The sequence below is a fragment of the Uloborus diversus genome, chromosome 8 (assembly GCF_026930045.1).
Source record: "Uloborus diversus isolate 005 chromosome 8, Udiv.v.3.1, whole genome shotgun sequence".
Lineage (NCBI taxonomy): Eukaryota > Metazoa > Arthropoda > Arachnida > Araneae > Uloboridae > Uloborus > Uloborus diversus.
In genome coordinates this window covers 84813798-84827933 of record NC_072738.1, presented here as the reverse complement: position 1 = coordinate 84827933, position 14136 = coordinate 84813798, and the positions used below count along the sequence as shown (strand labels likewise).

Below are 14136 nucleotides of genomic sequence, written 5' to 3'. Positions count from 1 at the left end.
CATTGAAGCTGCGAGCGCCTTAGATTATTCAATGATGAAAACTTTAAGCCCTTCGCAATTTTTGAAGTAGCATGGGTGATTTTGAAGAGCAAGATATAAAAAGTGTTTTCATACATAACTTTGTTACTTCAATTATTTTTTAACTATTACAATTGGTTCAGCTAGTAGAGAAAGATTTTTTTTTTTGTGTCTTATGAGGTTAGAGAAATATTTTCGAAGCACAAAGGGGAAAAAAAAATACCTTTTCTATTTATTAGCTGAACTGGCAAAACAGCACGACATTGGGCACTGATAGATTAGTAACACGATTCCCTGCTCTTCCGAATTCGAAAAATTATGCATTATAACTTTTCCAAAAGGTATAAAATCTTTAGCAGCGAGATGTTTTCTATGATAAATTTTTAGTCAATGAATCAAAATTTTAATTGTTTCTACACACTAATTTTATTCATACTAAACCAATTTTATGACAACTTCTTGTTAGCTAATGTGTGTTTGTTTTCGCTTTGGGGTTATATATATTTAAGAAACTCGACCCCCCAAATGAAATGGTGAAATGCCGCCCCTGGTTAGAAGCAGAGTAAATATTTCACCATTTCACTTTGCCCCATATTTCCTTACTTAGATAATGCGAACCAACCACGATGTCAGTGAGAGCAGTAAAATAATTTATTTGTTGAAAAATAAAATTCTTTGATTTAAGTCAAACTGGGAGTTTTAATGTAACTGATCCTTTTCTGACAATATTTTGATTTTGAAAAACAAAATGGAATCTTGCATGAGAATAGGTTGGGGGGGGGGGGGGAGTTTGAGAAATCTTATGCACCCGTCCGTGGGGGATGGGGGTCAAAAATTGCCAAAATCATCCTTACGTAATTAATGAATGGCCCCTAACCTCATTATGTTGTAACACAAGGATCAGGTTTGAATCCTTGTTGTGTTATAGAAGTATTCATTCAGTGCATGTTTATTACATTTATTTCTGTATCTATTTTTTGCCTAATATATTATTAAGAATTTGAAACATTTTTGAACCAGGGGCGAGTCACCATTAAATTTTGCATGAGTGTTTTAGAAAAGATAAATGTGCTTGTATTTTATTTTCAAATACTAAGTCGTTACTCTGACTTAGGCATTAGATGAAATAAGTTTTTAAGTTGATTGAATAGTATCCATTAAGATCTAAACAGTTCAATATTGTAACTTGATTGTGTGAATTTCAGTACAGCAGAGCAGCATTTTCTTGTAATAGTTTGATTATTCTAGGAATCTAGCCAGAGGAAATTTTGGTCTGTTATTGAACCCCTCACATTATTTCAATCAATAGAGGGCATAATTTGTCCTCATGTAGAAAAAAAAGCTTATCAAATTAAAAAAAATACCTACAACAGTCGTTAAATATTGAAATTTCACAATGTTATTTAAAATTTCACTTAAGTTATTTTGAAAAATAAAACCTAGCAAAAATTTCTGGGCAGACCTCTGTATTCATATTGATTGGCAATTGGATATTAGATTAGTACTTAGAGAGTACTACTTAATAATTAGAAACAGTTTTGCCACAATATTTTTGTTGCTCATTTGTATATTAGATTTTCGTCTAATTCATTATGTCTAATAGTCATGGCACTACATATAATGACTAATGATTTTTTTTCTTCCAGGATTTAATTACCTTAAGTGATAGTTCTGCTGTAGTAGTTCCTCATTCCAGTTCTCACCAATTCAGCATTGGTGAAGATGAAGATGGTTCTTTTAGTGAACAAAACACCCCTCAGCGGAAACAAGTAATTAATTTTTAAGAAACTTTTTGGTTGAATTATTACAGGTGACGTTCGATTCAACGAACCTCTAATTATTGAACACTCATAATTTTACCAATATTGTTTAAAAAGTCTGTGATAAGTAACTCTCACTTTGTTAAGCCAGATTAGCTTGACACACTGCTAATTTGTGACATGAAAAAATTAGAGATTAAAACACCAACAAGTGATTTTGATTCTACAAACTCTCGTTTTTCCGAACTTTCTCGTGATCCCAAAGAATTTGTAAAATGGAATGTCACCTGTCCTTGGTTGTAAATAATTAATTTAATTGGGTGATAAGTTATGAGTAAGTCAGGTCAGGTTTTGCTTTCACTAATTACTGCCTATAAGCTGATTAATATGATTTTTTTCTGTATCATTTCCCTCTATCATAACTGACTATATTTTCTTCTGCTATCAAACTGCTTCATAATTTACTGTTACAACTTAAAAGAGCTAGTTTTATAACATAGTTATTTCCTTTAATTTTGTAAACAAGTCTTGGATATTATTTTGTAACTTTCGTTAAATTGAAGTGGGGGGGGGGGGGGGGAATATATTTTTTAACTCCATCTTAAGTTCTGTCACAACAAAGCTGGTGATTATCTTCAATTTGATTTCATCTATGAACTAATTCATTCCTTTAGTTAAAATTGTTTTATATTTCTTTTGGTAGTACAGTAGATCCTCATTTTACACGGGGGTTACATTCCTCGGAAATGCCTCCTAAATTAAGACTTAATATTAGTGTTAAAATAGGGGTTAGGTTCCGTAGATGAAAAAATACTTAATTCTAGTGTTTATTAAGTGGAAATAAGTTTATGGTGTACTTATATCGATTTCTATGCGCAACATGCATAAAGAAAACACAAATTAATTTAGTGTTTATGAAAATGAGCTGGCTTTGATAGTCTTTTGGTAGTCAAGAATTTTTCTCCGTAGTTCTTTGCAGAGCATTAACGCATCCATGATCATTTCCGTGATAGAATCTTACTTGAATAATGAATCAGAAAGATCATTTCCATTGCTAAGGAATGTCTCAAAATTTTCAATGTTAACGTTTTTGGTTCTGTGTCATCAATGTGGGTATCCTCGTTGCTTTTGTCCTCCTTTGTTACTCAAAAAACTCTTCTTCCAGTGAGTTCTGAACTGTGCGAGTTTTATAACTTTACTTCTGGAAGTAGCTCTAGAACCAATAGCATAAAATGTCTCCAGTGGCCCAAGCTCGATCATTAGCACACCAAAATGCAGTTTATTACGTGTAATCTGCAATGTTTAGGAGTTTGGATTTTGAAAGAGGTGACAATTTTATCTGTTTGCATTGCCGCATCCGCGTAAAACCGAAACTCATCCGCATAAAATAAAATTAAGGTATCCAATCTTAAACCACGTAAAATAAACCCGCATAAAACGAGGATCTAATGTATAGTAGCTCAACTGAAATAACAGTTGACATTTTTTTTCTAAGTACTAATTAAATTTAATGCAATAGTTAATATATATTGTTGGTTCACCTTAGCAGAATTTACAGGCAGTCATTTCCATCCTGGCAGTATCCATACATTGGTGCTTGGTATTTTGTATTTTTGTGCTTTATTATGTACTCATTACTTAGCTTTAAAAATTTTGTTTCTAGAATGATGTATCAACTAGTGAAAAGATTGTTTCACCGAGAGATCAACAACCAGCAACAATATCAGATGTAAATTTCATTCAGGAGTATCGTCCATCAAAGTTTTCTTATGTTCCTCAATCTGATATTGAAAGTGAGAAAGAAGAACCACCAACTCTGAACTTGGATGGAATATCCAAAGATCAACTCTTATCTGTGATTCAGACACTAAAAGCCCGTTCTTATAAATATAAAAATAAATATGCAGAGGTAAGAATGTTATTTTTTTTTGCTTTTAGAATCATATAATTCAGGAAATGGTTCTATGAACAGTATCTATGTGCTTAAGAAGTTTTTTAGTACTGAAAAAGTTTTTTTTTAAATAATAGGTTGTGAAAAACTATAAAGAACTGCGTGATGAAAAGGTAAAAATTGAAGTAAGTACCTGAATGTACTAATGGAAAGTTGAATTTAATCATGTGCTTATGGTATTGATGTCTGAAGAGATATATATGGTCCATATTTTCTTTAGTACAATAAAATTAATATAACTAAACTAGTAAAATTTTAAATATTTTTTCACTTTTTAAGACCATGTAAATTTAGACCATGAAACATTTAAAGTAGAGTAGTATTTTCATTATTTTGATGTTTTAGATTGTTTGATAGTTTTGACTTTTGATACATTCCAATAGTATTTTTGGTAGACATCAGATAATAAACAATCCATTTGTATTTATTTTTATTATTTCGACTTCCAAGTTTTATATATAATTTATCATTTCAGAAGCTCTATTCAAAACAACTATTTAAGGATAAAATTAAATTTAGTTTCAAAGTCATTCGATGTTTCCCTTTACCCTTATTTACAGAACTTATTAATTGAAAATCAAGACAAAGGTTTGAGGAGACTTGCGGAACTTAGAGAACAGTGCCAATTAGAACAAAAAGCTAAAGCTCATTTAGAAGCAAATCTCAGACTTTTATTAGAAGAGAAGGATTCAAGAATATCGGTGCTTGAAACACAGGTAAGAAACTTTATAATACGCTTTTGAAAAGGTACTTCTTCATCAAAAGGTTTTGTGCATGTCATTGAAATCAATGCTTCTGTCATTTTACTCAAGTTTTAAGTAATCTTTTCCTTGAATGTAAAAAGAAAAGGACGCAAACCATTCTGAAATAGAAATATAGTTCATCTTAATATATATGATATATATAATCTGTGCAGTTGTTTGTCACCATAAGGCTTTTAAACGGCTGGACCGATTTTGATCAAATTTTTTGTGTGTAATTAAGTTGTGGCGAGCATGGTTTAGAAGCGTAATTGATCGAATCAGAAACTTTTTGTTAATTTATTAATTCAAACATTGGATGGTTATATCTCTCAAACGATTAATATTTATTTTAATCTATTGTTGAGCGAAAACTGAAATAAATATTTAACCTGTTGCCAAAAGACAACAAGAAAGCCAGCTCTACTTTTTGTAATGAAATTTCCTACTGTGACATGTCAGTTGAGAATAGAGAAAACGTAGAGAGAGACAGTGAAGCCTTTATTTCTTGAAAACAACGATTTTAGATCCCGTGATATATTTTAAAGTAAAGTACTGGAAGATTCACGCGAAACGTGTTCTGTCGTCCTAATTGAACCATGTGATTGGATCGGTGTTTTAGGATTTCCTAACCAAATGATCAGAAGTACCGTGCCTAGCAACATTTGTTTCTTGGCTCAAATTCATCTGAGTTTTGGCACCAATGGCAAGAATACTTTAAAGATTATCAAACTAATCAGTACGTTATTCAAGGAGAAGATGATGGAATTTAAAGATAAAAAAAATTTTATTTTCGTCCAGGTAAATTACAACAGGGTAGTTCTGTACACAAAAGGTCAGTGCAGTAGAAGATCTTTATCTTTGGTGGAAAAAACAAATTAGGCAATATATGAAGTTTTCATTCAAAAATCGGACCACAAATCGGTCAGAGTTAGCTTCGCTCACTAATCCGCTGGATCACAGAAACGTGGGCGCTTGGCGACTTTGGCTATAAACAATAGAGTTGCGGTGTCATTTGTTTACATTTTAAAGCTACTGTTAATATAATTTATCGTATCTTTTGTTTATTTGGCGAAATATTTCAAATTGCAAAGAATTGTTTTTTGCTTTTAAAAAGTGTTTAGTCATTTTAGTTGAAGAATATTTATTTTACATCGGGAGGGGATGAGTGATTTTCGCTTATTCAGAGAACTGTTTTTACCTGTATCATTTTTTTAAACGATATCCTTTTGATTGTTTTATTCTTTTTGATATGGAGGATGTTGCAGCGGGATTTACTGTTTGTTCTAAATGGGTAGTTAATTTTTTACACTTAATATCTGTGGACGCTTTTTATCCTTTGAGTATGGCTGAAGGAACAAACCATCAAGTATGGGAGAAAAAATAGTTAATAAAACAACTGCTCAGTGGGCATTAGATAAATCAAGTTGTAATAAATATATGCATTCTGACAGCAAGCAGCTTAAAGCATTTTCATTTTACCTAATTTTTTCAACACTTGATAGTTTATTGGAATTTTTTAACTTTCGAACAGAACGTCTGTCGGGTCCCTTAGTAAAGTAAAAATTTCTTGGTATAAAAGCAATCAGTTTAATTTAAAAAAAAAAAAAATCTGTACTATAACAAATTTCTTTAAACTTCAAAGAGCTGTTCTCTATACTTACCATAATTTTTTAGTATAAGAAAAATGTTTTTAAGAATTCATAGGAAAACCCCCCTAAAATTTTGTTACAAAGATTATGCATTTAGGAAGCATAACTCCTAATGCACATATGTGTGTACAACACTCACCCATCTATTTTTAGTTATTGAAAAATTAATGTTATTTATAAATACGAATACAAAAGTGACGATCAGTAATAAGTGCTGAACCCAGCTGGGATGGTCGTGGTCAGTTTATCAATTCCCTATGAAGATCAATAGCCTTCTTGAAACTATTCAACAAAAAACAAGCAAGGCCGGATCTGGGGAGGGCAGGCGGGCTACTGCCCCGGGGCCTCCACAACAAAGGGGCTCCCACAATAAAATTTTTATAAAATATCCTAACTTTCAAGGGTCAAAAATATCAGATATATAAATGTATATCAAAATATTCGGATGTATATCAAAGTATCGGATATTTTCGAAAGTATGACTATCTTTTTGAACCCTGATTAGGGGCCTCCACTCCTTCATTGCCCCGGGGCCCCCACATTTCTAAATCCGGCCCTGACTGCAATTAACAGCTGCTTCAGGTTAACTCTTCCAAATAGCTACAACCCTGTTAAAGTAGTAAATTTTCCTGATTTCTTGACATTTGAAAAGTTTAAAACAATGACTCCTGGCTTTGCCATCTGTGCAAAAATGTAACCCATCAACGTCCTCCATTTTAATAAACTTAAATAATTGGATTTTGTCCTCTCTTGCTTTTTTTTGCTCAAGACTGTACATATTAAGCATTCTAAGCCTGGAATTATAATGTAAATTTAGAAAACCCATTAACTAACCTTGTGGCCATTTTTTGAACACTTTCCAATAAATTGATATCTTTTAATATTTAATAAACGCATGTGAAAATTTTACGTTATCAGGAGCGGATACAGGGGAAGGGTTATGACCCCTCCCAAAGAGTGGACAGTATTTTGTCAAGTGTAAGAAATTCTGCCGCTACTTGAGTAAAAGAAACAAGTTTTTCTTAAGCTGACCGAACCATTGGAAAAGATTTGAATAATTTTTTTTTGAATCAAAATTAATTGACTTATTTTATAATCAATTTTTAAATTAGCTAATTTTTAAAATTGATTAATTTGATGATAAATTAAGTTTCTGATTTATTTCTTGCCAATTTGAGTATTTTCATTTACACTTCATACACTTGAAAAATTCTAGCAAATTTCCGTTTCTCAGCATAAAATCTTAAACATGACCCCCCCCCCCTAAAATTTTGGTCTGAATCTGCCACTGTGTGATATACACATCAGAATTTTTTTTGTATTGTAATGGACATATAAATCATGATATTCTGATTTTAAAAGTGTCAGATAAAAATAAAATTAGCTTAAAAGTGTGCATTTTTCTTGTACAAATAACTTTTCATTCCTTAAATATTTCTACAATTTTTATTTCCTAATAGATAAATCTTTTAAAAGAAGGAAACAAGAGTAACGGTATCAAAATAATAGAAGATTTGCATGCATCAAATTCCGACATCAGCAGCGGAGATGCCAAATCTGATGATGGAACTTTACTGTTAGATGCTTCTACCTTGCAAGAAAAGGTAATTTTTTCTGTTACATTAAAGAATAATACAATAACATGATAAATAAGATAAAGTTCTGAAATTTCATGGAAAATAGATGAATTCATTTGATTATGTTTGGTATACCAATGGACCTCAATTGTATCTTCCTCGAATCTTTGTTTTTCCCGCATTTCACATTTTTCTCATCAGGTCCCAGTTTTTCCGTATACTAATAATGTTAATTTAACCCAGATTGTAAGTTTATTATTTATGAACTTCCTGCATTTTATGTATTCGTGGGAAGTAAAGAAAAAAGAAAGGATTTTTTTTTTCTAAAATAAGCCATACATTTCATTTGTATTTTTTAAAAGGTAATCCACACTGTTTGAAGTTAATCTATGAAAACAGAAATACTACCACACTTTTTGTCTGCCAATGAAGATGAACAGGAAAGACTGGAAGCACAGCCTTCTTTCAATATTGCATTGAATAGCTTACAAATAATGAAAGACTATTTTCTTTCACATAAGGACCAGGAAAAAAACTAGTGAAGTATATCAATCCTGGAAGATGCTGCATTTACTTTGAACTCAATGACTAAAAAGTAATCTACTGTTACGAACTATTTTCAACCAAAACGCTTGGGTTTCACAACTAATTGTGTTGAAATGACCTAAAATGATATCAATTATAATGTTCTTTTCGTAAAATATAGATATTGTACCTTTTGAAAGAATCATCTTTACTACCTTTAGGTTTGATTTTTGCTTTCTATGTATTTCCCAAATTTTATATTTTCCCCTATTTTACGCTTTTTTAACCCAGTCCATTGAAAAACAAAATTGAAGTTTCACTCTGATTATGCTTGTACCTCTCGTAAAAAGTGACTTAATAATGGGCCATGATTCAATTCAAGTAATAATATCTTTTAGTTTGAGAAAGTTTTCTCTGTTATCGAAATTTCATCACGGCAAACCATATTTGTATTTTTCACTCTGACATTTTTTTATGTTGCCTACTTCCACTGTCATGTATGTCTAGGGTTATCATTATTTACTACACCAAATTTGAACATTTTCCTCAAAACTAAAAGGAGGAGAAAGAAGTGAGGTACCACTATAATGTTTCACCAATGAACTTTTATCCGCACTTAACTTGAAAATATGGGATTACTTTTTCTTTTTACATTTGAGGCAGAGCGAAGCAAAAGGATGTAAGTGCCAAAGTTAAAAATTTTAAGATAATCAGTTCAAATGGTAGAACTTTTCCTCTCTTAGATACTATATAACTCCGTATCAGCTGGCATGTTGCAAAATTGGGTTTTCAGGTTTTCAATTATCCATCCATGGCTTTTTTCTGGCATGCCAGGAAAAAAGAGGTTAGAAATGTATATTGATTTTACTATAAAAAATTTATGTTTAACATTAAAAAAAAAGTTCTTTATATTATATTTTATTAAAAAATAACAAAAGTGTTAAAATTGTTTTTCCAGTAAAAAAAGATCTTTTTTTTTTAAATATATTATTACAAAGCAATCATTTATAGCCCTAAAATTAAAATGTTTTATAATCATACAGAACATTTAATACAGATATGAATAAAAAAAATAAACTCCATCTCTAATTGGAATTTAAAATAATTTATTAAAAAATATATACATAAATAATCTCGATTGCTATGATTTCTTCTGAATCAAATCATTTTACCTGCATATAACTAAATTCATAATGACCTGCATTAATAACACACACATGTATTAATTTTATCTGGCTTCTTGCTTAAATATTTGTATTTTTGTCTAAATTATCAATTTTTTTCAGTCTTTTTTTAAATTATGTTTTTTTGTTTTTGCAAAATGAACCACCAATTATCTGATGCTGATCAACTTCACTAATTTCCAGCATGCCGGATGTTGCTGGGCTCATCGGTTTTCATTAGTTTTCGAAAAATTATGTTTCCTAATATGTGTTTTTGTCTTGAGTTAATTCATATAAGGCATTGAGAAGCAAGGGTTTTCAAGTGCAAAAATTAAAAGTTTCGAGATGTCCTGTACAAATTGTAGGAGAACTTCTCTTCTGCATTGGTGGAAGTTGTAGCTTTGGTAGGTTCTACTATTCAGCATGATTTAGAAAAAGAAATTTAAAGAACTCCTACTTAGGTTCTTGTGTTTTATTAAATTTGAAAACTTCCAAGTCCGTCCCTTTTCTTCTCACTGCCTCTTTTCATCAAGCTTTAGGTAATTTTTAAATAGCACGTTTTGTGTTTTAATGCAAAAACATCTAAAAATTAAAAACGTGAAACAATTGAATATTTAAATCAAAATCGATCAGCAACTCTTTGTACTGAACCATGACTTTTTGAAAAGTAAGCCATTTTACTTTGTGTGAAAGCAAAGTATGTGAACATCACATTTTTTACGCAGTAAATTACCGCCCAAAGCGAGGGTTAAAATATGTACGGACAGCCTGGTTATCCCATCTAGAGAATGCAGTTTCTTTCTTATTATATACTCATCAGTCTGAAATAGTGAATAATTGAGTTGGAGGCAGACGTCATCTCATTGAAGCTGAGAGGGCCAACAAACTGGCAGATAAAGAAAATTTATCTTGCCAGCGAGAACTTACTGCTTAATTTCTCTTGCTTATGAATATTTAGTTACAACATGATAGTTGAAGGTTAGCATGAAATATTAACAGGACAATAACCGAGTAATATAAAACCTTATGATTAAAATTGTTAGAGCTCAAAATAAAAACAATATTAGAGTAGTAATCATTAAGTCATATAATAAATCTAACTTGTTGCTGGTGTTCTAGCAATTTTATAATTTTTTTACAGGTAGAAAGATTACAGCACCAGCAAAATCAAGATAAAAAAACTATTACTGCTCAAAAGGACCAAATATCACTGTTGAGAAAACAAAATGAAAGCTTGACTCAGGAGTTGGAAGACAAAATAAGAAAGTTAAATGACTTAGAGGTAAGATAATTGTTATTTTTTCATGATATTGCATGTTGTTTAAAATTATACAGCAATTTTGAAAAGAGTTCACTTATTCATTGAAAAGAGCTCTTAAAGTTAAAAAAAATCTCTACAAAAATATAATAGCTCTTTAAATTACATTAAAAAAATCATATAAACCAATTTTTTCTAGATTCTGCATTAAATTTATTGAGGGAAAATTAAATATTATCATCAAGAATATTTGATATTTTTATTGAATTTTAGGCTGCTGAACTTCATGCCACATATGCAGTGAATATTTTTTTTATGGTTAATGATTGATCCAATTACATTAATAAATTTAAATGATTTCTTTGTGTAATATTTCTTCTCAAACATTTTTGAAATTATATATTGAAATTTGAATTGAATTAGTTTTAAAACCTTGTTATTTTCCTTATTATTAGTTAAGAATTTTGTTCATGTTTAAATGTTTTATTTATGTCTTGGGGGGGGGGGGGGGAGAGTCATGTTTATTTTATGTTAAGTAAATAATTATAATTTCTCACTATTTTTTTGTAAATAGGACGAACAAGTGAAGCTTAAATCTAATCATGAAAGTATTTTGAAAAGCATGCAAGTTCGTTTGGAAGAACTAGAAAAGCAGCAAGAAGAAAGTGTTATGTCTATGGCGGAAACGAAACGAAACATGCATGAAGAGTTGGAATTGAAAGAGAAGCAGCTAGTCAAAATTGAAGAGGAGTCTCGACAATTCCAAGCTTTAGGTATGTTTTAAAAATGTTGACTTTTGCTTTTTTATTTGAAATTAAGTGAATTACTTGAAATGGAAGAAGAATGTATGAAATCTGCTTTTGATTTTAATATTTTTGAGGTGTTTTCTAAAGTTAATTGATATAGAAGTAAAAAAGTATTAATTAAATTTTGATGCATTTGTAGTATTGTTTCTTTTTTTGATGTGATTTTCTAAATATGTAACACAACTGCTTTTTAGAAATGTATTGAAATTTTCCTTTTGGACACAAGCTTTTGGATCAACTTATATTCTTTACTAATAATAAAGCTGAAATTCTCTCTGTCCAGATTTCTCTCTGTCTGTCAGGATCTCTCTCTGTCCAGATCTCCGTCTGTCAGGATCTTTGTGATGTGCATAGCGCCGAGACCGTTTGGCCAATTTTCATGAAATATGGACCAAAGTTAGTTTGTAGCATGGGGGTGTGCATCTTGAAGTGATTTTTCAAAAATTCGATGTTGTTCTTTTTCTATTCCAATTTTAAGAACAAAATTATCATAAGATGGACGAGTAAACTACGAAATTATCATAACGTGGATCCGTAACATGGGCACAATGCAATTGGCATGATAGGAAATTATCATAACGTGGAACTTTAACATGGGTACATGCCAATTGGTGAGAAAATTCACCATACATTATTTGTAAATATACAGGCGAACCAACAGACCTTTTAATTTTTCTATTACGGGCAAAGCCGTGCGGGTACCACTAGTCGATGTATAAATGTGTCAGTTACTTATGTATTGAGCCTGGGTCATTCCATATTAAATCAACAAATGGGCCGTAGCATAGTATTTTTCATTTTGATAAAATTTGGCAGGCAATATGTACAAATAACTGAAAAAACAAATATAATTACAGCACAAATAGACAGATTACTGCATACATATGTTTTAGGTTTCAAAGTAAAAGTTGTGAACTTTAGCATTGAATGTATGCAATAATCTGTATATTTGCGCTATAATTACATGGGTTTCTCCAGTTACTTCTCAGCAAAGGTCATTCATTTCTAATATGTAAAATATTCTGTACTCTCAAAGTGTTATATTTTTTTCTTTGAAAAATTGTATTCCCGAGTATTTCCCTAGTTTTCTGCTCCGCAGATAAGTAAAATTTGGCATTTTTATTCCATTTTCAAAAATAATGCTAAGTTGTTTTTTCCGAATGCCAAGTTTTATTCATCTGTGAAGCAGAAACATTGCATTGAAATTTTTCCAAGAAAAGAAAAACTGTTTGATAGTATAGAATAGTGGCACATATTACTTATTAAATTTCATCAAAATCTAAAATAGTGCAACATGGAGATTTCATAAAATTTGTTGCTTTAATATGAAATGATCCAGCTATTGCCACACAATCAAAAAAAAGTAAAACATGCTGCAGAAGGAAAACCAGTTTAAGAAAAGAATTTAAAAATAAACTATAAGAATTCTGAAATTTTGAAAATTTTTTTGTGGTTTGCATGTCTATTTATTTTATCTGGATCTGTCACCTAAGTTTGTTTGCTACAAACTAATGATAACTCATAGCTATTTCCAAAAAATTTAAAAGCAAGTCCAGAAACTGACCCAAACAGTTTAAAGTCACAATTGTATTTTAAGGAGTCATTGATTGGTCTTGTTCGTATAATATGTGATTTTTTTCGAAGTGTTCTAATGCTCAGCTGCTTTAGTCATTACTGAAATGGCTTTCCTCTTATTTAGCGGAAAAAGAGAAAGAATCAGTTACAGAATTGAAAAGAATTCATGATGAAAAAGTAAACGAATTGCAACATCAGTTAAATTCATTAGAGAAAGCTCTGGAAGAAGAAAAGCAAAATGTTATGCAAGAATTTAAACGTGGGAACACGGCCACAATCAATTTAATGCAGGTAACTAGGTAAATTGCAAAAGTTACTCTTTAGTGTGAATTTATACTGTTTGTATCAAGCTCTTTTTAGAATTAGTACTCTTGGTACTAATTCTAAAAAGAGCTATCTCTGTATCTGTGTATGGTAATATTTTGAACATATTCATCATAAACTTTCCAAGTCATTTTGAATTTCTTCAGTATGTTTCAAAACTTTTATACGTCTAATTTTAAAGCTGACTTGACTTGTAAATGCAGTGAAATAGCCATTATGTTTCATAATTGAAGTTACTTTCCGAAAAGTTGTAGTTTTCTAATTACAAATTGCAGAATTTTTAAAATTTGTCTGAAATAATATTGTCATTTTTAGTCCTTCCCCCATTAATACATAAATAAATTTATCTATGTATTAAGGCTGCTGCAAAGTCTTTGTCCTTTTGAGAGCCATTTTTCCACATACAATGAAAAAAATTATGTTTGATTCATTCTGTTGATAAGTGCAACTAAGCTTTCTAGTTATTTTTGTTGCTCAGTTGGGACAGTTGGTGTTTTCAATAGCTCTATGCTAAAAGGCCAAGCTCAAATCTATGCAAGTGCATAAAATTGAATTAAACAGCACTTCTTTCAATTATGTCCTAGCAGTGGATCAAAATTTTTTTTAACTATAGCTCCCAAGCAGGGACACCCCCCTTTGGAAGTTCATAGGAGGTCTGTGTGACCTCCCAAAAAATTTAATTATTTGAAAAATTTTGCTTTCAATTTGGCAAATTTTCAGACAATATTGCAACATTGATTTTTTTTCTTTTTACATTTTTTTTTTAAATGGCAATGGCTAATGTTCC

At 30.8% G+C, this 14136-nt stretch overlaps 1 protein-coding gene across 2 annotated transcripts in view; it reads left to right on the top strand.

Annotated features, from left to right (window-relative positions):
* Positions 1-14136, top strand: part of LOC129228194 (golgin subfamily A member 4-like) — a 65398-nt gene that overhangs the window by 13966 nt on the left and 37296 nt on the right. For both annotated transcript variants that reach the window (XM_054862862.1, XM_054862861.1), the window contains exons 3-10: positions 1665-1787; positions 3442-3687; positions 3807-3854; positions 4290-4445; positions 7582-7725; positions 10528-10668; positions 11219-11417; positions 13150-13316. In XM_054862862.1, coding sequence (XP_054718837.1) covers positions 1665-1787; positions 3442-3687; positions 3807-3854; positions 4290-4445; positions 7582-7725; positions 10528-10668; positions 11219-11417; positions 13150-13316 — 1224 coding nt within the window. The remainder of the gene's footprint in view (positions 1-1664; positions 1788-3441; positions 3688-3806; positions 3855-4289; positions 4446-7581; positions 7726-10527; positions 10669-11218; positions 11418-13149; positions 13317-14136) is intronic.